At 37.4% G+C, this 22,557-nt stretch overlaps 1 protein-coding gene across 4 annotated transcripts in view; it reads right to left on the minus strand.

The window, feature by feature from the left end:
• Positions 1 to 22,557, minus strand: part of Focad (focadhesin) — a 399,091-nt gene that overhangs the window by 121,246 nt on the left and 255,288 nt on the right. For all 4 annotated transcript variants that reach the window (XM_029569601.1, XM_008845526.3, XM_008845525.3 and 1 more), the window contains 2 exons: positions 21,260 to 21,445; positions 20,620 to 20,741 (listed from right to left, as the gene is read on the minus strand). In XM_029569601.1, coding sequence (XP_029425461.1) covers positions 20,620 to 20,741; positions 21,260 to 21,445 — 308 coding nt within the window. The remainder of the gene's footprint in view (positions 1 to 20,619; positions 20,742 to 21,259; positions 21,446 to 22,557) is intronic.

Raw genomic sequence — 22,557 nt, forward strand, 5'->3', positions numbered from 1 at the left:
TACTATAAATTTTCCCTTTCATCCCTCTACAGTTTTGCCAAACCAAAGGTTTATGCTACTTTATCAGATTATAAGAATAGCCTTCACATTCTACCAAAACTGGGGCATCTATGTCCCCATATTCTGTCCAATCAGGACCTACAGACTGAGCCGAGAGGTGCACCATATGTGTTCGACTCCTATTCCAAGTACCACCAGGAACGATCCAATTCTGCTGTCTTATAGGATAACAAGGAGGAGTTCCAAAGCATATAATATCAGAAGACACAAAATTGAGTATAATTATAAAAAGTCCCTTCCTCATTAGAATAATCTGGCTGACCTGTTCCATAGGGTGGAGACAACACATTCATAGGAAAAGTTGTAACTACTATGATAGGTTCCTTCCAAGTATAGGGACGGAGAAGAAGGGGATTAGGTACATAAGCCCAATTTATTACCTCAGTTTCAGCAGTGGAAGTGCAAGTAATCAAAGCACACATAGCTAAGAATAGATGTAAATATTGAAGAGCATATACAGCTGCTTGCAATTCATTTTGCTGTGCTGAAGTGTAAGGTGTAAAGAAAACTTTATATAAGTGATCATGTACCCAAAAAGCACAACTTCCTGATTTAGTTCCATCAATAAAAGCAGTAACTGCATTAGCAATAGGTACCTCAGCTATAATTGAATTTATTACAAAAGGATGAGTTTGAAGAAACTGCCAAAATGCACCAGCAGGTTTATTATAATGTATTAATCCTACAAAGTCTGCTAAAGCTATTTGTAATGCATCAGTCTGTGCAGACAAGAGTTGAAAATAATCTTGAGGTACAGAAATATAAATATCATGTATGTCTGTTCCACTTATAGCAATACTCCTATTACGACCTTGCATAATTAATGTAGCAAGCAATTCCCATATTTAATGAGAGTTTTTGGAAACGTGTGTTTAGTATTTATCCATTCTAAAGGATTCTTATCTTGAGCCAACACTGCAGTAGGATAATGAAGAGCAGATAGAACAATCAAATCAATAGGTTTACTAATATCTACTCGTTCTAGAAATTTATTTTTTATGGCAAATTCAACATATTCAAGCTCTTGTTTTGCAAATTGTGTTAATTCTCTAGGACTATCAAGGGCAGGATCACCCTGAAGAGTCTGAAATAAATTATGTAATTTATGAGTAGGAATACCAAGTACAGGGCGAGGCCAACTGATATCCCCTAAAAGTCTTTGAAAATCATTTAATGTTCTTAAATTCTCTAATCGAATTTGTGCCAATTGTGGATATATGCGTTGTCGTTTTAAAACATACCCTACATAGTGATAAGGCTCTTCTCTTTGTATCTTATCCTCTGCTATAATTAATCCATACTCAGCAAGATGTCTAGTAACTATAGATAGCAAATTATTTAATAATTGATCATCTTTAGTAGCAAGTAAAATATCATCCATATAATGTACAATCATTATAGAAGGAAATTGTTTATGCAGACCCAATAGAGCTTGAGCAACATACATCTGACATATAGTTGGAGAATTCATCATACCCTGAGGCAACACTATTCATTGAAATCGACGATAAGGTCCCTGAAGATTAACACACAGTAAAGAAAAAGCAAACCTAGGACAATCATCTTTATGTAAAGGAATAGTAAAGAAACAATCTTGCAAATCTATAATAAGTAACTTCCAATCTCTAGGAATCATACTAGGTTGAGGCAACCCTGGCTGCAATGCTCCCATAGGATGCATTGAAGCATTAACAGCTCGCAAATTAGTGAGCAATCGCCATTTTCTTGATTTTTTTTTTTTTTGATGACAAAGATAGGCGAATTCCATGGCCATACGGAAGGCTCAATGTGGCCTTTTTCTAGTTGTTCGTTGACCAAATGCTCAGCTGCTTGCTGCTTTTCTTCTGATAAAGGCCATTGCTCAATCCAAATTGGCTGAGAAGATTTCCATTGTATCTTTATAGGAGATATATCTGACATTATCTACAAAGATATTAAAATTATGGAACTGCCAAATAAGCTCCCCATTGTTCTAATACATCCCTACCTATAATATTGACTGGAAGCTCTAATACATAAGGTTTAACAACAGCCATTTGCCCATCTATACTAGAAATTGTTTTATATTCTACACTAACATTAACTACTGATACTGGCCGAGCTCCAACTCCTTTGATATCACATTTCATCATCTGAGTAGTCCAATTAGATGGCCAGTCATCTTTTGTAGGTATAAAAGGAAGAAGAATCAACTGAGCAATCTTATCCCCTATTGTAATACAATATGAGCTATTGGTAGTAATCAAAATTTGAATTTCACCTTCAAAATCAGAATCAATGACTCCTGGACTTACTATAACTCCCTTAGCCATTAAACTTGATTGTCCAATTAACAACCCCAAAGTTCTTGTAGGCAATGGGCTATAAATACCCGTAGGTATTTTATAAGGAATATCAGAGGGTGTTAATGTTATAGTTATGGCTGAGGGAAGGTCCACGGCTGCACTGCCTGTGGTTGCAAGGTTGAGGGAAAAGATGGTTGGGTGTCCCTGATCATTTGTGAGGGGCCTCTGGGAAGGCCCCCGAACCTCGTTTCCCGAACGTTGTGGTGAAGATGTTGGCAAAGGCTGATTATTTCTTAACAAATTACCATCAATATCTGTCCGAGATTTACAGTCTCTAGCTCAATGCACACCACGATAACAATGGGGACATTTACCACGTGACCGGGACGGTGCCTTAGGGCACTGCCGCTTCGTATGTCCCTCGGTACCACAACCAAAACATTTTACTTTCTATTTAACTGTCCCTTTTTGTGGATTTATAGAAGCTGCCAAAGCTTGAGCAAAAAGTTGCCTCTTTGTAGTTTCAGATTGAACATTACGACAGCTCGAGCCTATCCCATAATGTCGCCTCTTTTATAGGTAAAATAGCTCTTTGACAATCCTCATTTGCATTTTCCTAAGCCATGACCTTTACTATTGCTTCTTGCGCAGCAACCCCAGGCACAAAGCATTCCACAGCCTTCTGAAGGCGAGCCAAAAAGTCTACATATCGTTCCTGAGACCCCTGAATAATTTTAAGTCATGGACCTTGCTTTTCTCCCTCAGGTTGTACACGATCCCAAGCTTCAAGGCAGATCTCCTGAAGTTGAGCATGTATAGCTTCATGTGCATTAACCTGCTGCACAGACAAATCATACGCTCCTGTTCCTGTTAGCATAGGATAAGTAATAGCTCTAATTTGTGGATCAGTAGAAGCAGCATTATCTCTAGCTAGGGAGGCAGCAAGGTCATAATACCACATAGTCCACTGAATATACTCTGATGGCTTTAGTAATGATCTGGCTAAAATTTTCCAATCCTCTGGAGCAAGATTCACATAATGATTAGATAAACCTAAAATAATTTCTTTCACATAAGGTGACTGTGGACCATATAGTGTTACTGCCTTGTGCACCTTAATAATATGATCTAGATCTATACCTTCATAAGTAGGAGGTGGTGCAAGTCCATTAACTGCAGGATGTCGAATAACTGGAAATGCAGCTTTTGGCATAATAATTTCAGAATCAGAGTCAGAATCAGAAGTTTGCACCAATAATTTTGCAAGAGCTGCTGTTATACTCAATCTTCGTTTAGGTTTCACTTTTATTTTGGGTTTCATTACAACCAATTTTTTAAGTTTCTTTCTCAGCTGTCGAGCCATAACTGAGTCCTCATCCAAATCTAATGAGTCCTCCGTGTCATCTGGACACAAGAGGCTTGGGGCTGGAGGTAAAAGCTCGTTCCTTACAGAACTGTTTACAGAGGGCTCTGAAGAAGTAGCCACTTGAATCTCCTTAGCAACTTTATTCTTTAATTCCTCAGGAACATCATAGAGGTTAACTGCCTCAGTGGAAGTACAAAAAACTTGCGTTGGGGACAAACTATTCGGGCCTTGATTAATTAAGATAATAGCAGTTCTGATAAGTGCCCACACAGACCAAAAATCAAGTGGTATTGTTTCTCCTGTCTGAAATGCCTTTTCCACATTTATTCTGACTCTGTCCCATACGTCCAAATCTAAAGTTCCTGTATCAGGAAACCATGAATTAAACTCTACAACTATTTGCACACAATTATCTATCTGTTTTTTAGAGACTTGTACACCGTTACTATGAAGAATATGATGAATTAAAGAAACAAAAGGAGTAGACTTACCTTGTCCCATTACCCTGCAATAATGCTGTAAAAATGATTTAGAGAAACTAACCGCGGCTGCCAACCGGTACCAGCCGGTCAACTTATCCGTCACCTCCTTTGGATGACTGTTACCTACTTGGCCAAGACTCCGCCACCTCCTCTGGGTGACTTGTACTTACCTGCAACTCTATCCTGAACACCTTTTCTTATTCTTTTCAAGCCAAATTACCTCATCATGATATTTATAATACTTTTACGATATTTGCAGTACCTTTGTGTTCCCCGGGCTCAGCCCTTTTTGGAATCGTACCTATCCTACCATGCCTATTAAACATTCTGTTCTTTACTTATAACTTTATTAGTTGCACAGCCTTATTATACAAGCTTACTTATGTACGTTTAATAGGGTTCAAGGAACTGTCAGTCTCGTGATAGAAATCACTGCAGAAGAACATCCAAGTTCTCAGGGAACTGAAGTTTCCCGGTCCAGGTCTGAGTTTATTTCAGGTCAGAACTTATTCTGAATTTACTTCAGATCAGAGCTCGGGTCTTCATACTTTTCCTTCTTGGAATACCTGCCTCCCAGTAGGACTCAGAACATGCTGCCACACCACTTCTTAGGTTGGCCTATTTTTCTCAATTACTCAGAAATGAGTAACTTTTCCCTTTCTTTATTTACTTTTCCTTCTTGGAATACCTGCCTCCCAGTAGGACTCAGAACATGCTGCCACACCACTTCTTAGGTTGGCCTATTTTTCTCAATTACTCAGAAATGAGTAACTTTTCCCTTTCTTTATTGTAAACATGTTTCCCCATCACTTGGGTTTTCTCTTTCTCAAAAGCTTTCCGACCCAGCTTGCGGCTAACTTGCAAGATGGCTCAATTCAAATGCCATGGCTTTTTTACCCCGTCTCCTTCAATTCTCCTCCATTGGGCAGCTGCTGAGTTTTACAGTTTGCCTGCTCTGGGGTGGTTTTTTTTCAAAGTCTAATAAATTGTCCTCAGCTAACATGTGAGTCCATTCTTAGAGTCTTTGATTAATAAGACTAAGAAGTCCAAAAGGGGACTCCTATTTCCCCTGTATCATCTGGCAATCATGAAGGCACCCCTAAAATTTCTTTTACAATATAATAATAATTCCAAAATGAGAAGAGAAAGACAAGAACAGAAACAAAAAACACTTAAAATAATAGGAACTGAAGAAATGGGGGGGGTATTTTTTTTCTTTTTTTATTATCCCCAAAAGAGGTAATTTTTAACATATTTTTCCAGAAATAACTTGAAGCAGGTTACATAAAAATATATATACAATGAGATTTGGTGGGGGGGACAGGAATGAGAAATCAAAGACCAAAGGATTTGCCAACATGGGGTCAACATTGGTGGAATAATGAAGGTTTCCATATTGGAAATCCTAATGAGTTTATTGGGCATGCTAACAGCAAAGGGTGGTGGTTGCAGAAAAGTGGGCACCACCACATTTACAGCTGTGCTGGAAAGTCCACACCCAACTACTGATCAGGTGACTCAACAACAGCTGCACAAAATGGTGAGAGAGGTGCCTCATGCTGTTCTTGGCTTACATAACCTTAGCCCCTAACCCACACGCTATGGTTGACTGATTGGGTAGGAGGGGTAACAGACTCCCCCATCTATCCTAGATGAGCTTGGAAGGAGGTGTGACTATAGCTTGCTGGAATAGTGGTCAGAGGACACATCCAGGTAACACTTCACTCCTTCCCTTGGCTCTTACATTCTCTCTGCCAACCTCTTCCACAAAAGTCCCTGAGCCTTGGAGGGAGGGTTAGGTGTGGAATGATCTTCCTCCCATTGTGGCAAGGCATTGAACTTTCACATATCTGCATCATCTGTTTTCCATGGGCTGTTGTCCCGATTCACTGGGATTCCATCTATTAAAAGGATTTGGTTCTAGGATCCACAAATGAGGAAGAATATATATTATGTATTTTGTTTTTCTGATTCTGTGTTACTTCATTAGATCCATCCATTTAGCTGCAAATTTCATTATTTCATCTTTCTTTACTGCTGAGTAGAACTCCATTGTTTAAATGTTTAACTCCATTTTCCTTAACCACTCATCAACTGAGGGGCACTTACGTTGTTTCCATATCAGCTCTTATGAAAAGAACAACGACAAACATAGTTCTACAAGCATCTCTAAAATACATTGAGTCCTTTGGGTGGCAAAATGGGGTCATATGGTAGGTTCAGTTTTAGTTTAAGAGTTATCCACACTGCTTCCATAGGGGTTGAACGAGTTTACAATGCCACCAGCAGTGAATGATCAGTCCCCTTTCTCCACATTCTCTGCAGCATTTGGTATCATTCTTGTCTTTATCTAACCCAGTCTGACTGGGGTAACATGACAATTTAAGGTGGTTTTAATCTGCATTTCCCTAATTACTAACAATGTTGAATACTTTTGAAGATGTTTCTACCCATCTTTATTTCTTCCTTTGAGAACTCTCTATTTAGATCTTTAGGCCATCTTTTAATTTGGCCATTTGTTTTCTTGGGTCCTTGTTTTCTGAGTTCTTTATATACTCTGGATGTTAAGCCTTGGTCAGATGTGTGTGTCAATGGTGAAGATTTTTTTCAAACTCTATGGGTTTTCTCTTCACTTTCTTGTTTCTTTTGCTGCACAGAAGCTTTTTAGTTTAATGAGGTCCCCCTTGTTGCTTGTTGACCTTAATTCCATACCAACTAGTGTCTGATTTAGAAACACCTTTACTATACCTTTATCTTATAGGTTACAGCCAATGTTCTATTCTAATAGTTTCAGAGTTTTGAGTTTCACATTGAGATCTTTAATCTATTTAGCAGGGTGAAAGATAAGGATCTAGGTTCATTCTTCTACATGTAGAGATCCAGTTTTGCCAACACCATTTGTTGAAGATGGTCTCTTTCCTCTGTTATGTGTTCTTGGCACCTTTGTCAAATATCAGGTGGTTGAAATTGTGTATACCCAAGTTTGGGTTTTCAATGATGTTTCCTTGATCTATGCGTCTACTTTTTTTTTTTTTTTTTTTTTTTTTTTTTTTGATCTTTTTGAGACAGGGTCTTCCTGTAGCCCCAGCTGTCCTGGAACTCACCATATACACCAGGCTGGCCTTGAACTCAGAGATCTTCCTGCCTCTACTCCCGAGTGCTGGGATTAAAGGCATATGCCACCACGCCCGGTTTATGTGTCTATTTTTGTGCCAGTATCATGCTGTTTTTATTACTACAGCTCCGTAGTATACTTTGAGATCCGGTATAATAATCCTCCCAATGTTGCTCTTTGTGTTCAAGGTTGCGTTGGCTCTCTGGGATTACTTGTGATTCCATACGAATTTAAGGACTTTTTTTCTAATTCTGTGAAGTACGTCATGGAGATTTTTATTGGGATGGCATTGAATCTATATATTGCTTTTGGTAGGATGGTCATTTTCACAATATTCATTCTTCCAATTCATGAGCAAGGGAGGTCCTTCCATCTTCTGGTGTCTGTGGGAATCCGCGAGCGACCCTGCAAAGATAACACTGAGAGGAAGTGGGAGAGACACGGCCTGACTTGTTTTGAAAGTCTTCAGACTGGCACTGCTGAGGAGTGCATAATCAGCTCATGATCATCCTTAAGATCTGTGAAGTGTTGCCTTCCTGCTCAATTGACCTTTAAACTGATTGGACACCCTCAGGGGGAGGGGGATTTCCAGATGCCTTTATGAGCTCTGTGACACCTGCAATAAACGAACTCCTGCTTGACAAGATTCCCTGTGGAGTCTGATTGTCCTCGGCGGCGTGGAGGGCTGGCAGAACGGGTGGACAGCGCACTCACCTTTCCCTGACCTTACCCGTGGAGGGTTTCCCCAGACCAGGCTTCAGGACAGAGCTGAGCTCCTCAGGAGACCCCCCCCCAACCCTCGCAGTGTCTTCCTCAATCTCTTCATTTAAAGATTTAAAATTTTTGTTGTAGAAATTTTTCATGTCTTTGGTCAGGTTTCTTCCAAGACATTTTATTTTTCTTCAGGCTACTGTGAATGGGAGGGTTTCCCCATATTCTTTCTCCAATTGCTTGTTATTGGTATATAGAAAGGCTATAGACTTGTGGATTATTTGTAACCTGCCACTTTACTGAAAGTGTTAATAATTTCTACTGAAAGTGTTAATAATTTCTAGGAGTTTTCTGGTGGAATTTTTGGTGTCTCTTAGACATAATGTCATATCATCTGCAAAAAAGGATAATTTGATTCTTCCAATTATTACTCCTTTAATGTCCTTTGTCTTACTGCTCTTGTGAGAGTTTCAAGCACCATGTTAAAAAGGAGCAAGATAGTGAACTGCCTTGTCTGGTTCCTGATTTTAATGGGAATGCTTCCAGTTTTTCTCCATTTCGAATGATGTTAGCTGTGGGTTTTTTGTATATAGCTTTAATTATGGTGAGGTATGTTCCCTCCAGTCCAATTCCCTCTAGGACTTTGAACATAAATGCATGTGGAATTTTGTCAAGGGCCTTCTCTGCATCTATTAAGATGACCATGTGGTTGTTGTCTTTGAATCTATTTATATGATTTATGATGTTTATTGACTTACATATATTGAACAATCCTTGCATCTCGGGAATAAAGAGTATTTGACCATGGGGGATGATCTTTTTGATGTGTGTCTGTATGCAGTTTGCAAGGTCTCCCTCTATTTCTATCTTTTTGAATAAATTAAGCAGTATCGGATGTAGCTCTTCTTTAAATGCCTGGTAGAATTCTGCTGTGACTCCATCTGGGCCTGGGCTTTTTTTAGCTCGGAGTTTTTGAATTGTGGTTTCAATTTCCTTATATGTTGTGGGTCTGTTTAAACTGTAAATCTGCTCTTCGTTTAACTTTGGTGGTTCCCATGATTTTAAATATCCATCCTTTCTTTTATGTTTTTAAATTTAATAGAGTATAGATTCCTAAAGTATTCCCTTACAATGTTCTGGATCTTTTTAGTGTCTGTTGTAATGTTTCCCCTTTCATCTCTGATTTTGCTTATTTGGATTTCCTCTTTCTTTCTTTTGGTTAACTGGGCTAAGGGTCTGTCTATCTTGTTTAGCCTTTCATAGGACCAGCTCATAGATTCATTCATTCTTTGTATTATTTTCTTTGTTTCTATTTCATTAATTTCTTCTTTGATTTTTGTTATTCCTTCTCTTCTGCTGGGTTTAGGTTTCAATAGTTTGTTCTTGCCTTTCCAGAGTCTTGAGTTGCAATGTTAAGTCTTTTATTTGTGCTCTTTCTGATTTTTTAATGCAGACACTTAGAGCTATAAACTACCCTCTTAGGACTGCTTTTAAAATATCACAGATGTTTCGCTGTGTTGCATCATCCTTTTCATTGAATTCCAGGAATATTTTTATTTCTTTCTTAATTTCTCCTTTGACTCACTCATCATTCAGGAGTGTGTTAATCACCATGAGTCTGTGTAGTGACTAGGGCTTCTTCCAGTGTTGATTTTAAGCTTTATTGCATTGGGTCCGATAGAATGCATGGAATTATTTAAATTTGTTGAGGTTTGTTTTGTGCCCCAGTATGTGATCTATTCTTCAGAAAGTTTGATGGGGTGCCCAATAGAAAATATATTCTTTGTTGTGTGGGTAGAATATTTGGAAGATGTCTGTTAGGTCCATTTGATGCATGCTATCATTTAATTCAGAGGACTGTCTATTTTTTATCCAGTTGACCTGTCTAGTGGAGACAGTGGGGTATTGAATTCCCCTATTATTACTGAGCTGGGGTTAATCTGTGTATTAAAGTCCTGAAATGCTGTTTTTATGAAATTCAGTACACCATACATGGGTACATATATGTTCATAAGGGTAATACCTTCTTGGTTAATTGTTCCTTTGATCAGAATGAAGTGACTCCCTTTATCTCTTCTTATTACTTTTACTTTGAAGTCTATTTTGTCAGATATTAGAATCAAACCCCTGCTTGTTTCTTACTGTCATTTGCTTTAAATATGCTTTTCCATCCTTTCACCTTAAGGTAGTGCCTGTCCTTGAAGGTAAGATGTGTTTCTTGTCCACAACCAAAGATGGATTTTGTTTCTTAATCCATTCAACTAGCCTGTGTCTTTTGACTGGGGAGTTCTGTCCATAGACATTTAATGTTATAATTGAAAGATGTGTATTGGTTGCCATCATTTTGATTACTGTTTGCATTCTTTGTCTAATTTTGTGTTTCCAGAATTATACCTTCATATAATTTTGTTCTGTTGTCCCTGGCGTATAGTTTTTCCTTTCTCCATTCTTTGTATTGCTTCAAATAGTCTTTGAAGGGCAGTTTTTGTGGATTTATAGTCTTTCAGCCTATTCGTGTCATGGAAGATTTTTTTTCCTTCCCCTTCGATTACAATAGACATTTCTGTTGGGTACAATATTCTGGGTTGGCATGTATGGTCACTTAGAACTGGAAATACCTTGGTCCAGACTCTCCAGGCTTTCATAGTTTGCACTGAATAGTGAGCTAAAATTCTTATGGGTTTTTGTTTATATATGAGTTGTTGTTTTTCTTTAGCAGCTTTCAGTATTCTCTTTGTTCTGTACATTTAGTGTTTTTACTATGATATGCTGTGGGGAGTTTCTTTTCTGGTCCTATTTGGTGCTCTTGTGTTTCTTGTATTTGTATGGGGATGTCTTTCCTTAATGTTGTGAAGTTCTCTTCTACAATAGAGATGGTCAATACTGTTAACCTGAAATTCTTCTCCTTCCTCTATGCCTATGATAGGTGTATTTGGTCTTTTCATGGAGTCCTATATCTCCTGCATATTCCATTCCTGTTTTTTGTTTTCTTTTTTTTTTTTTTCATGGTCTATGCTTGAGTGGTCCAATTCTTCAACTCTATCCTCCAGTGTTGATATTCTGTTTTCCATTTCATTCATTCTAGCAGTGAGGCTTTCTCCTGTTTTTTCAAGTTGGCTCATTGAGTTTTTCACTTCCTTCTTCATTTCATCCTGTGTTTTCTTCAATGTTTATCTCTTCTTTGAATTTAGTCAGAAGTCTATCCCTATCTTCTTTTAGTTCTTTTATTTGTTTTCGTGTTCTTTAAATTCATTGAATTCCTTGATCATGTTTATGATTGTTCTTTTAAATTCTATGTCCTGGGTCATCTCTAGTCTCCTTGTAGGTCCTCTTGTACAGGATTGGTGGAGTTTGGTAGGAGCATGATTTTTGGTTTTCCCTGTCATTATTTTACATTGTGATTTTGACATGTGGATTTCTTTTGTTGTTTGGTATGAAACTCAACCTTCCTCTGTTTAGCTAAAATCTGCTTCTGTTTGTATTATTGGTGTGCCTTGGTTGTTTTCTTATTGTGTATGTAAAGCTGCTTGGTCTAGGTTTCAGGTTCTCTCAGATTTTATTTTGGAGACAACAGATGGCTTCAGATCAGCTACTCAGGAATGCCACAGAGGCCCAAGTCAGGCTCCAGTGAGGTACACTCAGGCTTCCTTCTAATGTTTGGACCCCTCCTATCAGGTACTCAGAGCACAATTTGGGAAGTTCATTAAAGGGAGGCCTGATTTTGGTACTCTCAGGTGGTCTGCTGAGTTCTTAGCCACTACACCAGGTAGAGGACAGATCAGGCACTCTCAAGCCATCGGCTAAGGTCTCTGCCCTACAGTAGCACAGGTCTACCCCTGGGGCCATGAGAGGGGCCACATGTAATTCCAGTTAGGGGGTTGGGTATGGTACAATTTGGAGATGCTTTGGGGAAGCTCACCACCAGGTAGCAGCTGGATCCAGGTACTCTCAGGCAATCCGCTGAGGTCCCAGCTCCTACCCTAGGCAGAGGCCAGATCAGGTATTCTCAGGTGGTCTGCTGAGTTCTCAGTATCAGGCACTCTCAGGCCATCTGCTAGAATGTCCTAAATTAATGTCAGAACCCAAACAATGGGTATCAGTATCTTAGACAATACAAGGCAGGCACATCATGTTTGAACTACAGAAAATCAAAGACAAAGAAAAACTCCGACAGAAAGCCAAAGGAAAAAAATACTTTTCCTTGAAGGAGCAAAGGGAAAAATTATATCCATATTTCCCCAAGAAATTATACAAGAAAGAAAACAGAACTATAAAATATTTTAAGAAAACAAAACTATCAATGCAGTAGAATTCTATATTCTATGAAATGGCCCTTCAAAAATGAATGTAAAATATACTATTAGACAAAGTTGGCTTTTAAAAAAATCTTTAAAAACAGTTTTTTTGGGTTATTTTATTTTACTCTTCTTTAAAGACAAGGTCTCACTATGTATAACCTTGCAAATCACTATGTAGACCAGGCTGACCTCAAACCCACAAAAACGAACTCCCTCTTGAAAATATATGGAAAATATGGAAGAAAAATGGCACAAACTGAAAACTCAGAGCAAGATAAAGGAAGAACATCACAGAAGGAACACAGAAAGGTGAAATAAAATGTGATTTACATATTCTTAGTTGACATAACAGGTAAGTTTATTCAAATAATACATATGCTTAGGTATAATTAATGACAGCAATGTTCATAACTGTAAACTTAAAAGTGTGAACTTAGTTTGTCTTATGGCTTTGTTGATTCTAGGCCTGAGATAATAAGGAGCATCATGGTGGTGGGGGCATGTGGAAGAGAAGACTGGCCACTTGAGACAGGAAACAGAGAAAGGTACAGGAAGGAGCCATGGCAAGGACAGCCCCCAAGGACACACCTCCAGTGAACTGGTGAATGACTTCCCCAAGATAAGTCCCATCTCTTAAAAGTTTTCAGAATGTCCCAAAATAGTGCCATTACCAGGGGACCAGGTATTCAACAATAAGCCTATGGGAGCTATTGCCTATTGAAACCTTACAGATTCCAAGGAGAAAGGAAGGGAATTAGAACTATTTACAAATATAAGGTACTTGACCCATGTGAGAATTGGTGAAGTGTTACTGGTAAGCAAACTTAAATTATTTGTAAATGATTATTGTCAATGCTAATTGAAAAACAAGAGTAAAGCATATCTGGTAAGCTAACAAAAGGGAGAGAAATGGAATCATATAAAGTTTCCAAGTGCAACCACATAAAATAGAAAAAAAGTATATGACAAAATTAAAAGTGAAAAACACAATCATAAAACTAGAACAGTTGTCTTAGTATCTATTGGATTTTCTTTATTTGCTACTGAATAAATTGACCTTAGTTGTGTTTGAGGAATCAGAACATTCTTTGGAAAGTCTCTCTAAGACTCACCATGGATGCAGATTATGTAGTGCACCAAAACTATCATCACTAAGGTAAGATTTACAATTTGTACAAATGTAACCCCACCTCTTCAAACATGTCCTTGCTACCAGGTTTCCCTGAGTTGTTGATAGAGTTCTGCTGAACATATGCCACCCCACCAGCATAGTATGTTTTTTGTTTCTATTATTAATCATGTGTTGCATGAATGTAACATCCACAGAATACATTTTGTGTCCTTAGAATATACTGCCCTAAAATGGTATTGTTAGTACCTGTAGAAAATTTAGAAATATTTCCAAGTTTTATTTCATGAACAGTAAAATTAAACATGCAACTTCAAATTTTATATTCTTTATCTAAAGTATTAAGATTTTTTTGACTTGCCAGACATATAAGCTTACTAAAACTAATAATATTTTTCCGTAGCCAAATCATGCAAAAATTGATTATACCTCAAATGTTTAAAGGTGTGGGTAGGATAGGGACTTATATCCAGATTATGAGTAATAAAAATGAATAATGATTTTTTAAGGCAATGTAGCATGCTATAGCACGGCTAAATTACTATCAAGAGCAGTCAGGCTGGCTAATAAATATTGATCAGTTGCTGATAACTGGCTGGTGTGTGTGTGTGTGTGTGTGTGTGTGTGTGTGTTTGTGTTATCTCCCATGAAAAATTTGTTATCTTGTGATTTTTTTATATTTACTTGGCCTACCATGTAATTTTCCTATATCCAGGAAAACAATCACAAAATAGTAGTTTTAAATATATTTGGCTTGCCAAGCATGGTGATGCACACCATTAATCCAGGTACTTGGGAGGCAGAAGGAGGAGGATCTCTGTGAATTCAAGGGCAGCCTGGTCTACATAGTGAGTTCCAGGCCAGCAGGACTACATGGAGACCCTGTCTCAAAAAGACCCAAAACAAAACAAAACAAAACAAAACGAACAAAACAAAACAAGCACACACGCACACACACGCACACACGCACACACACACACACACACGCACACACGCACACACACACACAGCTAATTCTGCTGTTCTAAGACAATCCATTAGAAGTATACATCCTACATTTGCTCTCAGTCAAAAGGCTGAAGCGACCCACCAGGGCATCAGAAATAAGGGGCACTCTGTCAGCCTAGAACTTCAACATAATGCAACAGGGTGTTTGCTATCTTTGTTTTCACCTCTTGGAATACTGCTACTTAAAGGGTTAAATTTTATCCTTTACACAATCTTGAACTTTGCTTTAGAAGTGTTCTGTTGTAGCAGCCAACAGACTGGTTGTTGCAGACACTACATTGTCTTATCATTCCTAAAGTTGGTTCTGCTTTCTATAGTCATTATACTACCGAAACCACGTGACTCTTTGTACAAGTTTATCCGATGTTCCTTGTAGTGCAGGAGAGGCTATCTCACCTTCCTCCCTTCTTTGGTGGTCATTTTGTAGACCCCATAGCTAAGACCCAGTGGTTGAGATAATAACATATAAATGTATAATGGGAAAGACTTACCAGGATGGTTTACAGTTTCTTTAAAAAAAAAAAAAAAGTTCATTTATAATGTATTTCTAAACCACTTGGCAAAGAAAATTGTAACACTTAATATTCATATTTTTGAATAAAGAAAACTAAAATGTCTGCTTTTGGTACTGCATACATTTTAAAAAGGTTAAGTTTTGTTCTCCATTGAAGTAGTATTTAACATTTCAGGAAAGAAAATTTGCATGTTTTATATTAAATCCATTATTTCATATGCAGTGTACCAAGTAAAGGCAGGTCATTTGCCTATTTACAGTTAGTGTCCTAACAAATCCCTTCCCTGATTCCCAACCCCTCACAGTTTGAGGCTCATGTCTTTAGATTAGAGCTCCAGTATAGCACTTACAAATTCCATGTGGTTCTCTACATGCAGTTCACCTTTCTCTACGTTTAGTTCACCCAGAAAGGCAGAGAGAAGCTATAAACAAGTAGGACTCCTATTCATTTATTTTTTTACCCAGATAAAAGATATTAAATTTACATGTACTTTCTTGATTTTTTTTTAACTTCATCTGAGCTTCTGGTTTTTTTCTATGCAATATTGTGTGCCTGGTTGTGTACAGAAGAAACTGGTAAGAGTGCCCTCCTACATAAATAAGTATATCATGATCTGCATGACAATTTTAAAAATTTAAGTTGTCCTGAGTCCATTTTGTAAATAGAGAAACAATCATATCTTTCTAAGCAGTACAGAAAAAGAGTAGTGATTTCTGCATTTTTGGTATATTTGAGTTAAATTTTCCACAATATTATTACTTTTGATATAACTGGGCTTCTCATAAGTATCCTAGTTCATGCAGATCCAAATGCTAACTAATACTGTGTTTTAGGTTTCATATTGTAAGAAAAAATGAAATGAACTTGAATTATGCTATAAAAAGCATATATACACACAAACATAGTCAACACAACAGTATAGATATTAAGCAAACCATATCAATAATCATCCTGAAAATTAGGTATCCACATGAACTAAGTAAAAGGCAATGTGAAGCAATCAAAAACAAGAACCAAATGTATGTTATTTGTAAGAATCCCACTTTCAAAATATTTCATTTACTGTTTTTCATTTTATGTGTATGAGTGTATGCCTGAATGTGTGTAATCGCACCAGTGTTGTGCATTGCCCATGGAGGTCAGAAGAGGGCATAGAATTCAGTGCAACTGGAGTTATGGATAGTTGTTAGTAACAATTAGGTGCTGAGAGGGTTGGGGGGAGGGACCAACAGCTATCTAATTGGACTTAAAGCCCTCTCAATGGAAGGGAAATCATGAGTGGCACTGTAAACTCAGCCAAATACACATGGCAGGAGAGGATACAGACCCTAGAGAAAACCCTGTCTCTTTCATATATTTAGACAAATGAAACATGTTAAATATGGATGCTATATTTTCAGACAAGCATATACCATCCCTCAAAGAAGCTTTCTTGAAACAGACAGAGGCTACTGAAGAAGTCCACAACTGGCCACACACAGAGAGTATACATCTAAGAGATGCCAAGTACTAGGTAACACATCTAAAGTTGATCCTCTTACACCCAAGGCTCATGGAACATGGCAGAACAAGGTGTAGAGAGAAAACTAATGCTTCTCTCAACTCTCACTAGTAAAGCTGCCTTATACAACAGAGTGTGATGCACACAGAAAGTCATAACTGTTCAAGTTTTAAGAAATAAGGGACTATAGAGTGTGTATCCCTGGATAGGACTCCTACACTGAACCTCACTCACCCACAGATCAGGCACTATTGTGGAAGAGGGGATGGAAAGATTGTAAGAGCCAGGGAACACAGGGAAGCAGAGTCTTTCAGGCCACTGAAAGCTTCCACATGTGAACCTGTAGCAACGGTAGCATCAAGCACAGGATTCATGCCAATACAAATAAACAAGGGCTCTGAGAGGAAGAGAAAAATGGGTGGCAGGCTAGCCCTAAGCGAGAACTATTGTTGGCTGATTGATATTGGATAAGGGATAGTATGCATTACATATAATCTCTAGATGGGCTGACTAAACTCTGGTGAATGAATTTACACTGAAGGACATCTGGGTACAAATGCTTGACTGAATGGAACTGAACATGTATCCTGAACACATGAGGTCTGGTGGAGAGATCGGGGACATAGATGAGGAGGAGTCTAAATTCCATTAAGAACTGTTGCTTGAAATTCAATAAAAAAATTAAAAATAAAGAGTACTTTTATTAGTTTCAGACAGCACATTTCATAGCAAGAAAAGTTGCCAAGAATGAATAGGCAATTACATAATCCTAAAACATGATTTTCCAAGAAGATAAGAATCCTTAAAGTGTGTCTGGTGACAAAGCATCAAAAAGTATGGAAATCTAGTGGGATATAAAGCAATCAACTGTTGAAGACAGAGATGTTAATATCTCTTTGTCACAGACAGAAAGATCTAGTAAACTCAACATAAAACTATATAAATAAAATAGAACATTCAATCAAGTGGAGTTTATCCCAGGAATGCAGGATTGGTTTGCATGACAAAATGAATCAAAATACCTCATTATTTTCAATAGATACGGAAAAAAAGCATTTCATAAAATCCAGCTTCTCTTGTGATTAAAAATGCCCAGCAATTTAGGATCAGAAAGGAACTTCCTCAACCTAAAAAAGGCATATAGAAGAAACTCCACACAATATCATGTTAAACAGCGAAACACTGAACACTTTTCCTCAATGCCATAAATAAAACACAAACTCTCCTTAGTCGTGTTCAATATTTCAGTGGAAGTTCCAGGCACTGCAATCAAACCCTGGAAAAGGAATGAAAGGCACATAGATAAGGAATAGATTTAGTGGGCCTGGAGAGATGGCTCAGCAATTCAGAGGACCCAAGTTCAGTTCCCAGCACCCACATGACAGCTCACAACCATCTGTAACTCCAATAACAAGGAATCTAATGCCCTCTTCTGACCTCTATGGGCATTGCACACACATAATGCATATACATACATGCAGGCAAACACTTATACACATAAAATTAATTTTTTACGGAAATTGATTTAAACTGCTTTTATGCACAGACAGCAGAAACAAAAGAATCTATGAAAAGACTATAGGAATTAATAAGTGAGTTTAGTATGGTCACAAAAGCATATCAAGTGTGTTTACATAGCAGCAATGAACAGAAATAGAAGCAGAAGATCAAATCTAATTGCAATACTATCAGAACACCCAGGGATACGTAATACTTACAAACTTTAAAAAACCATCACAAAATTTTTATTACAAAAACAACAAATGTTAGCCTAACTAAATGCAAAGGTACACAGTGCAACCTAGTATAATGACACAGTATTCCTAAGATACCAATTTCCTACCTAAGATACCAATTTCCTACCAACTGGCCTATAGACAATGAATTTATGAGCAAAATTAGAACAGGCATGTGATTTCTCAAAGTTGATTTTACACAAAAAAGCAAAGGGTCTACAATTACTACTTCACTTCAAGGTTTATTAGAAAGTGATGACAATAAGTTATATAGTTTTATGGACGTATAGACAACAAACCAAACTGCATACTCTAGGATGAACAGAAAAAAATCTATACATAAATGAACAAATGATTATGACAAAGGTGAATAAGTAACTCAAAGATGTATTTTCAACTAATATAACCAATCTTTATACAAACTTTAAATTCAAATGGATGACAGGTTAAAATATAAGTTTTAAAGTAAAAAACTTCTATATGAAAACACAGGCTATTTACAAAATGATTAATGAATAAACCACATATGGCATACCTACATAGTAAACTACTATTTTGCCATTGAAATAATGAAGCACCAGTATGTAATATAAACTTGAAAACATTATACTAAGTGAAAGTAGCCATAACCAATAAACCATATTTTTCCATTGTATTTAAATAAATCTGTGGATTTTAGGATATGTGAATTATCTATTTAAAATTAAAAAATTTAAAATAGTGAAAAAGAAACAAAATTCTTACAACCCTATTTTAGGAAAAAAAAAAAAAAAAAGCCATAATGGGCCTAGCAAGGTGGCACACACCTTTAATCCCAGCACAGACCCCATTTCAAAAAAAAGGATGAATTATAATTCTTCAAAATTAAAAACCTATTCTTCAAAAGGCACTGCTAAGCAAATGAAAAAGACTAGGTAGAAACATTTTTCGAAATCCATTTCAGGCACAAGATTTATATTCAGAATGTAGAAGGACCTTTCTTTTGGAAATGAAAGTCCAGGGGGAAAACAAAAACAGAGAAAAGAGAAAGGACCTCATATAATATGGGCAGGACACATAAAAGGTGCTAGCTACCACTCATCATTACAAAAAACTACACACATACATTTTAAAAAACTAACCATAGAACACAGAACTCCAAAGACTGTAGTTAACCCCAGCAAAACCATGTGCTCTGTGTCTTCTGACCTGGGCACATGATCTTATTTCTTTGGCAACTTCAATTTGGTTCTCTACCCAAAAAGATAATGAATGAAAGTAGGCATGTTTGAGAATTAACATATCAAAGATGAAAGCACTGAAAGTAAGCACACCCATCTCCATTTCTCACAAAGATCCTTGGAAAGGACATGTATCCTGGATGAATGACATATTCTGGAACTAGAGCTGAAAAGGCAGGATGGTCTGTTAAGATTGGGGCAGAGCCAAGCTTGTACATCCCCAAGTGAAGCTGAAGAAAATATTTTGAATAAAACTGTGGATGGGACCTGACTCAGGGACACAGTTCCAGAAACAGAGTTCCAGAGACAGTTTCATCAGCATGGTTCCAGGAGACACGGTTCCAAGAGAGATCTGGAGGACATAAGTGTCCAGTGAGTTCAGCCCGCTCTTAAAAACTAAATTTAAGAGTCAGGCTTTTTATTCAGGTGGTTATAATGCTGGTGTATAGTAATGCCACATCTAGGCCTTCTATAACACAAGCTACAAGGATGTTAATGCAAAAACTCTGTTCCTACCTAGAGCATAAGTCATAGCTTCTGATAGCATTAACTAAATTTCTCAGATGTCTTCTGCTAGCCTACATATATTTTTTTTTAATTCTATTCTGATGACTTTTCAAAACAGCTTTCCATGAAGTGCTTAAACTCTGATTTGTCCTGAATATACCTACATATATAGCTTAGAACACAAAAAGATAGAAATCTCTTTCAGAGCCAACTAATGAGATGCCAGGGAATAAGAGATATAGAAATTACTTATGTTTTCCTCTGCTTTGTTTAAATTAAACATTTCTTTTTCTCAGAGAAACGTTGCTCCCAGATCATTCTCTGTTTATTTAAATAAAAACACTGTCATCAAAAACTATCCCAAATATTTTGCAGAGGCTGGCAAGATGGTTCAGGGGGTAAAAGACATTTGCTGACAAGCCTGATGACCTGAGTTCAGTGCCTAAAAACAACCCCCAAAATGTTGAAGGAGACCCAGGCATGGCGGCACACACCTTTAATCCCAGCCCTTGGGAGGCTGAGGCACATGGATCTCTGAAAGATTGAGGCCAGCATGGTCTACATAGTGAGTTCCTGGCGGGCTGGGATTAGAGAGACCCTGTCAAAAAAAAAAAGTTGAAGAAGAGAACCAACTCCCACAAGTTATTCTCTAACACCCCCCACAGTCATGGCATGCACACACCTACCTCATGAACCAGGGCAAGTGATGTCTGCTTGAAACTTCGCCCTCTACTGGCCATAAGTCGATTCAGTGGCTTGCCATCTTTACTTTGATACATGGCAACATCATAGCAAAATAACATACCACCTTTCAAAAGAAAGAAATTATAAAGCATTTTCTATAGACAAAAATAGTTATATTCTCAGTACTCTACCTAAGGACCATCTGGATAGAGAATTTATAAATGAAAACATAAATTGTTGAGCAAATTATTTTTTTAATATTGCTGTCTAAGGAAGGAAAAAAGATGAGAGAAAAAGTTAGCATTTAAGACAACTTATTTACAGGGGCTGGAGAGATGGCTCAGTTGTTAAGAACACTGACTGCTCTTCCAAAGGACCCAGGTTCAATTCCCAGCACTCATATGATAGCTAACAACCATCCATAACTCCAGTTCTAGGGGATCTGATGCATTTTTCTGATCTCTCTGGGCATTGCACGACACGGTGCACTTACATACATGCAGACAATATACTCACAAAACAAGAATAATAAATAAAATATTTTTTAAGAAATGATAACTTGGAAGGAAGGAAGGAAGGAAGGAAGGAAGGAAGGAAGGAAATATTATAAATCTATACTCTGATACCATGCAGTACTCTTACCTGCCAGTCCAGGTTTCAATCCTGGTTGCTTATTTGTTTCATACATCTTCAATATGAAATTTGGGATTCCTGCTCTAGTCTTCCCTTGGTCTAAGTGGATGCCTCCTTTTAAAGCAGAGTGATATATCCCACGGGGCATATTCACCATTTCTTGTTTCACAAGTGATGTAAAGAATTCTTCCAAAGCTAAAGGAGGATAAAAGTAGTTCAAAAGATGAATAAACATGATGTTCTAGAAAAGGGGCATTCCTTTTTAACTGGTATATAAACATCTATCTATATTTAGTTATAAAATTATAATTATATTATATTGAACTTCAAACAATAAAGGGGAAACTATTGATCACCACCACTTTCCTTAATCTTTCTCAAATCAGAACAAAGCACCAAGTTGCTCAAGTCTAAGAACTTAAGATTTATTCATAATTCCTCACTTCTTACATATGATCCATTGGTAAGTTCTTGTGACTCCACCTACAAAGTTATCCAAAATCTATCTTTTTACCTCAATTCTCACCACATCTTTCCTCTTCCTCAAATATACTAATGTGATATCTACTTTTTTAGTTTCATTTGCCCCATGATCAAACCTACAACTATATTCTAATCAGAAATTAAGGTTGTCCTACCCTTCCTTACCATGATTCAATGGCTTTCACTGTATAAAAAACTGCACAGGCTCTGAGTATTAGCTAGGAATCATCATGACTCTCCTTTTGACCTCATCTCTATCACCTTGCCCTCTCACTGGGTGGAAGCTGTATTTTCAAAAAGCCTCTCTGTATTTTTTAAACTACTTTATTTATTATTTTTATTTTATGTCTATGAGTATATTGCCTCCATTGCACCCATGTTGTGCAATGCCAGTGGAGGTCAGAAGACTGGGTGTCAGATTCCCATGAAACTGAAGTTATAGTTGTTAGCTGCCATGTGGGTGCTAGGAACCAAACCTGGGTCCTATGGAAGAGTAGCTAGTGCTCTTAACTGCCGAGTCATCTCTCCAGCCCACTCTTCCCATTCTTTTTTTTTTTCAGTTTATTATTTATTTAATAACCACATACTTAGAAGAAGCATTTCATTACCACAGCATTGACATATTCAATAACAATTTCCAGAGCTAAGATGCTTCTCTTTCAAAATTGGCTGTAAATTATTAGGTTTACAGTTGAGTTAATACAGTTATACAGTATTGTACTCCATGTAAACCCTGTAAGAAGAATCATTTTTAAGGGTGATAATATTCAATCTCTTAGTTTCCTATACTTTTAAGGTTTGTCTTCCCTTTATAGAAGCCTGGT

Source organism: Nannospalax galili, unplaced genomic scaffold (genome assembly GCF_000622305.1).
Source record: "Nannospalax galili isolate Female #2095 unplaced genomic scaffold, S.galili_v1.0 scaffold1082, whole genome shotgun sequence".
Taxonomy (NCBI): domain Eukaryota; kingdom Metazoa; phylum Chordata; class Mammalia; order Rodentia; family Spalacidae; genus Nannospalax; species Nannospalax galili.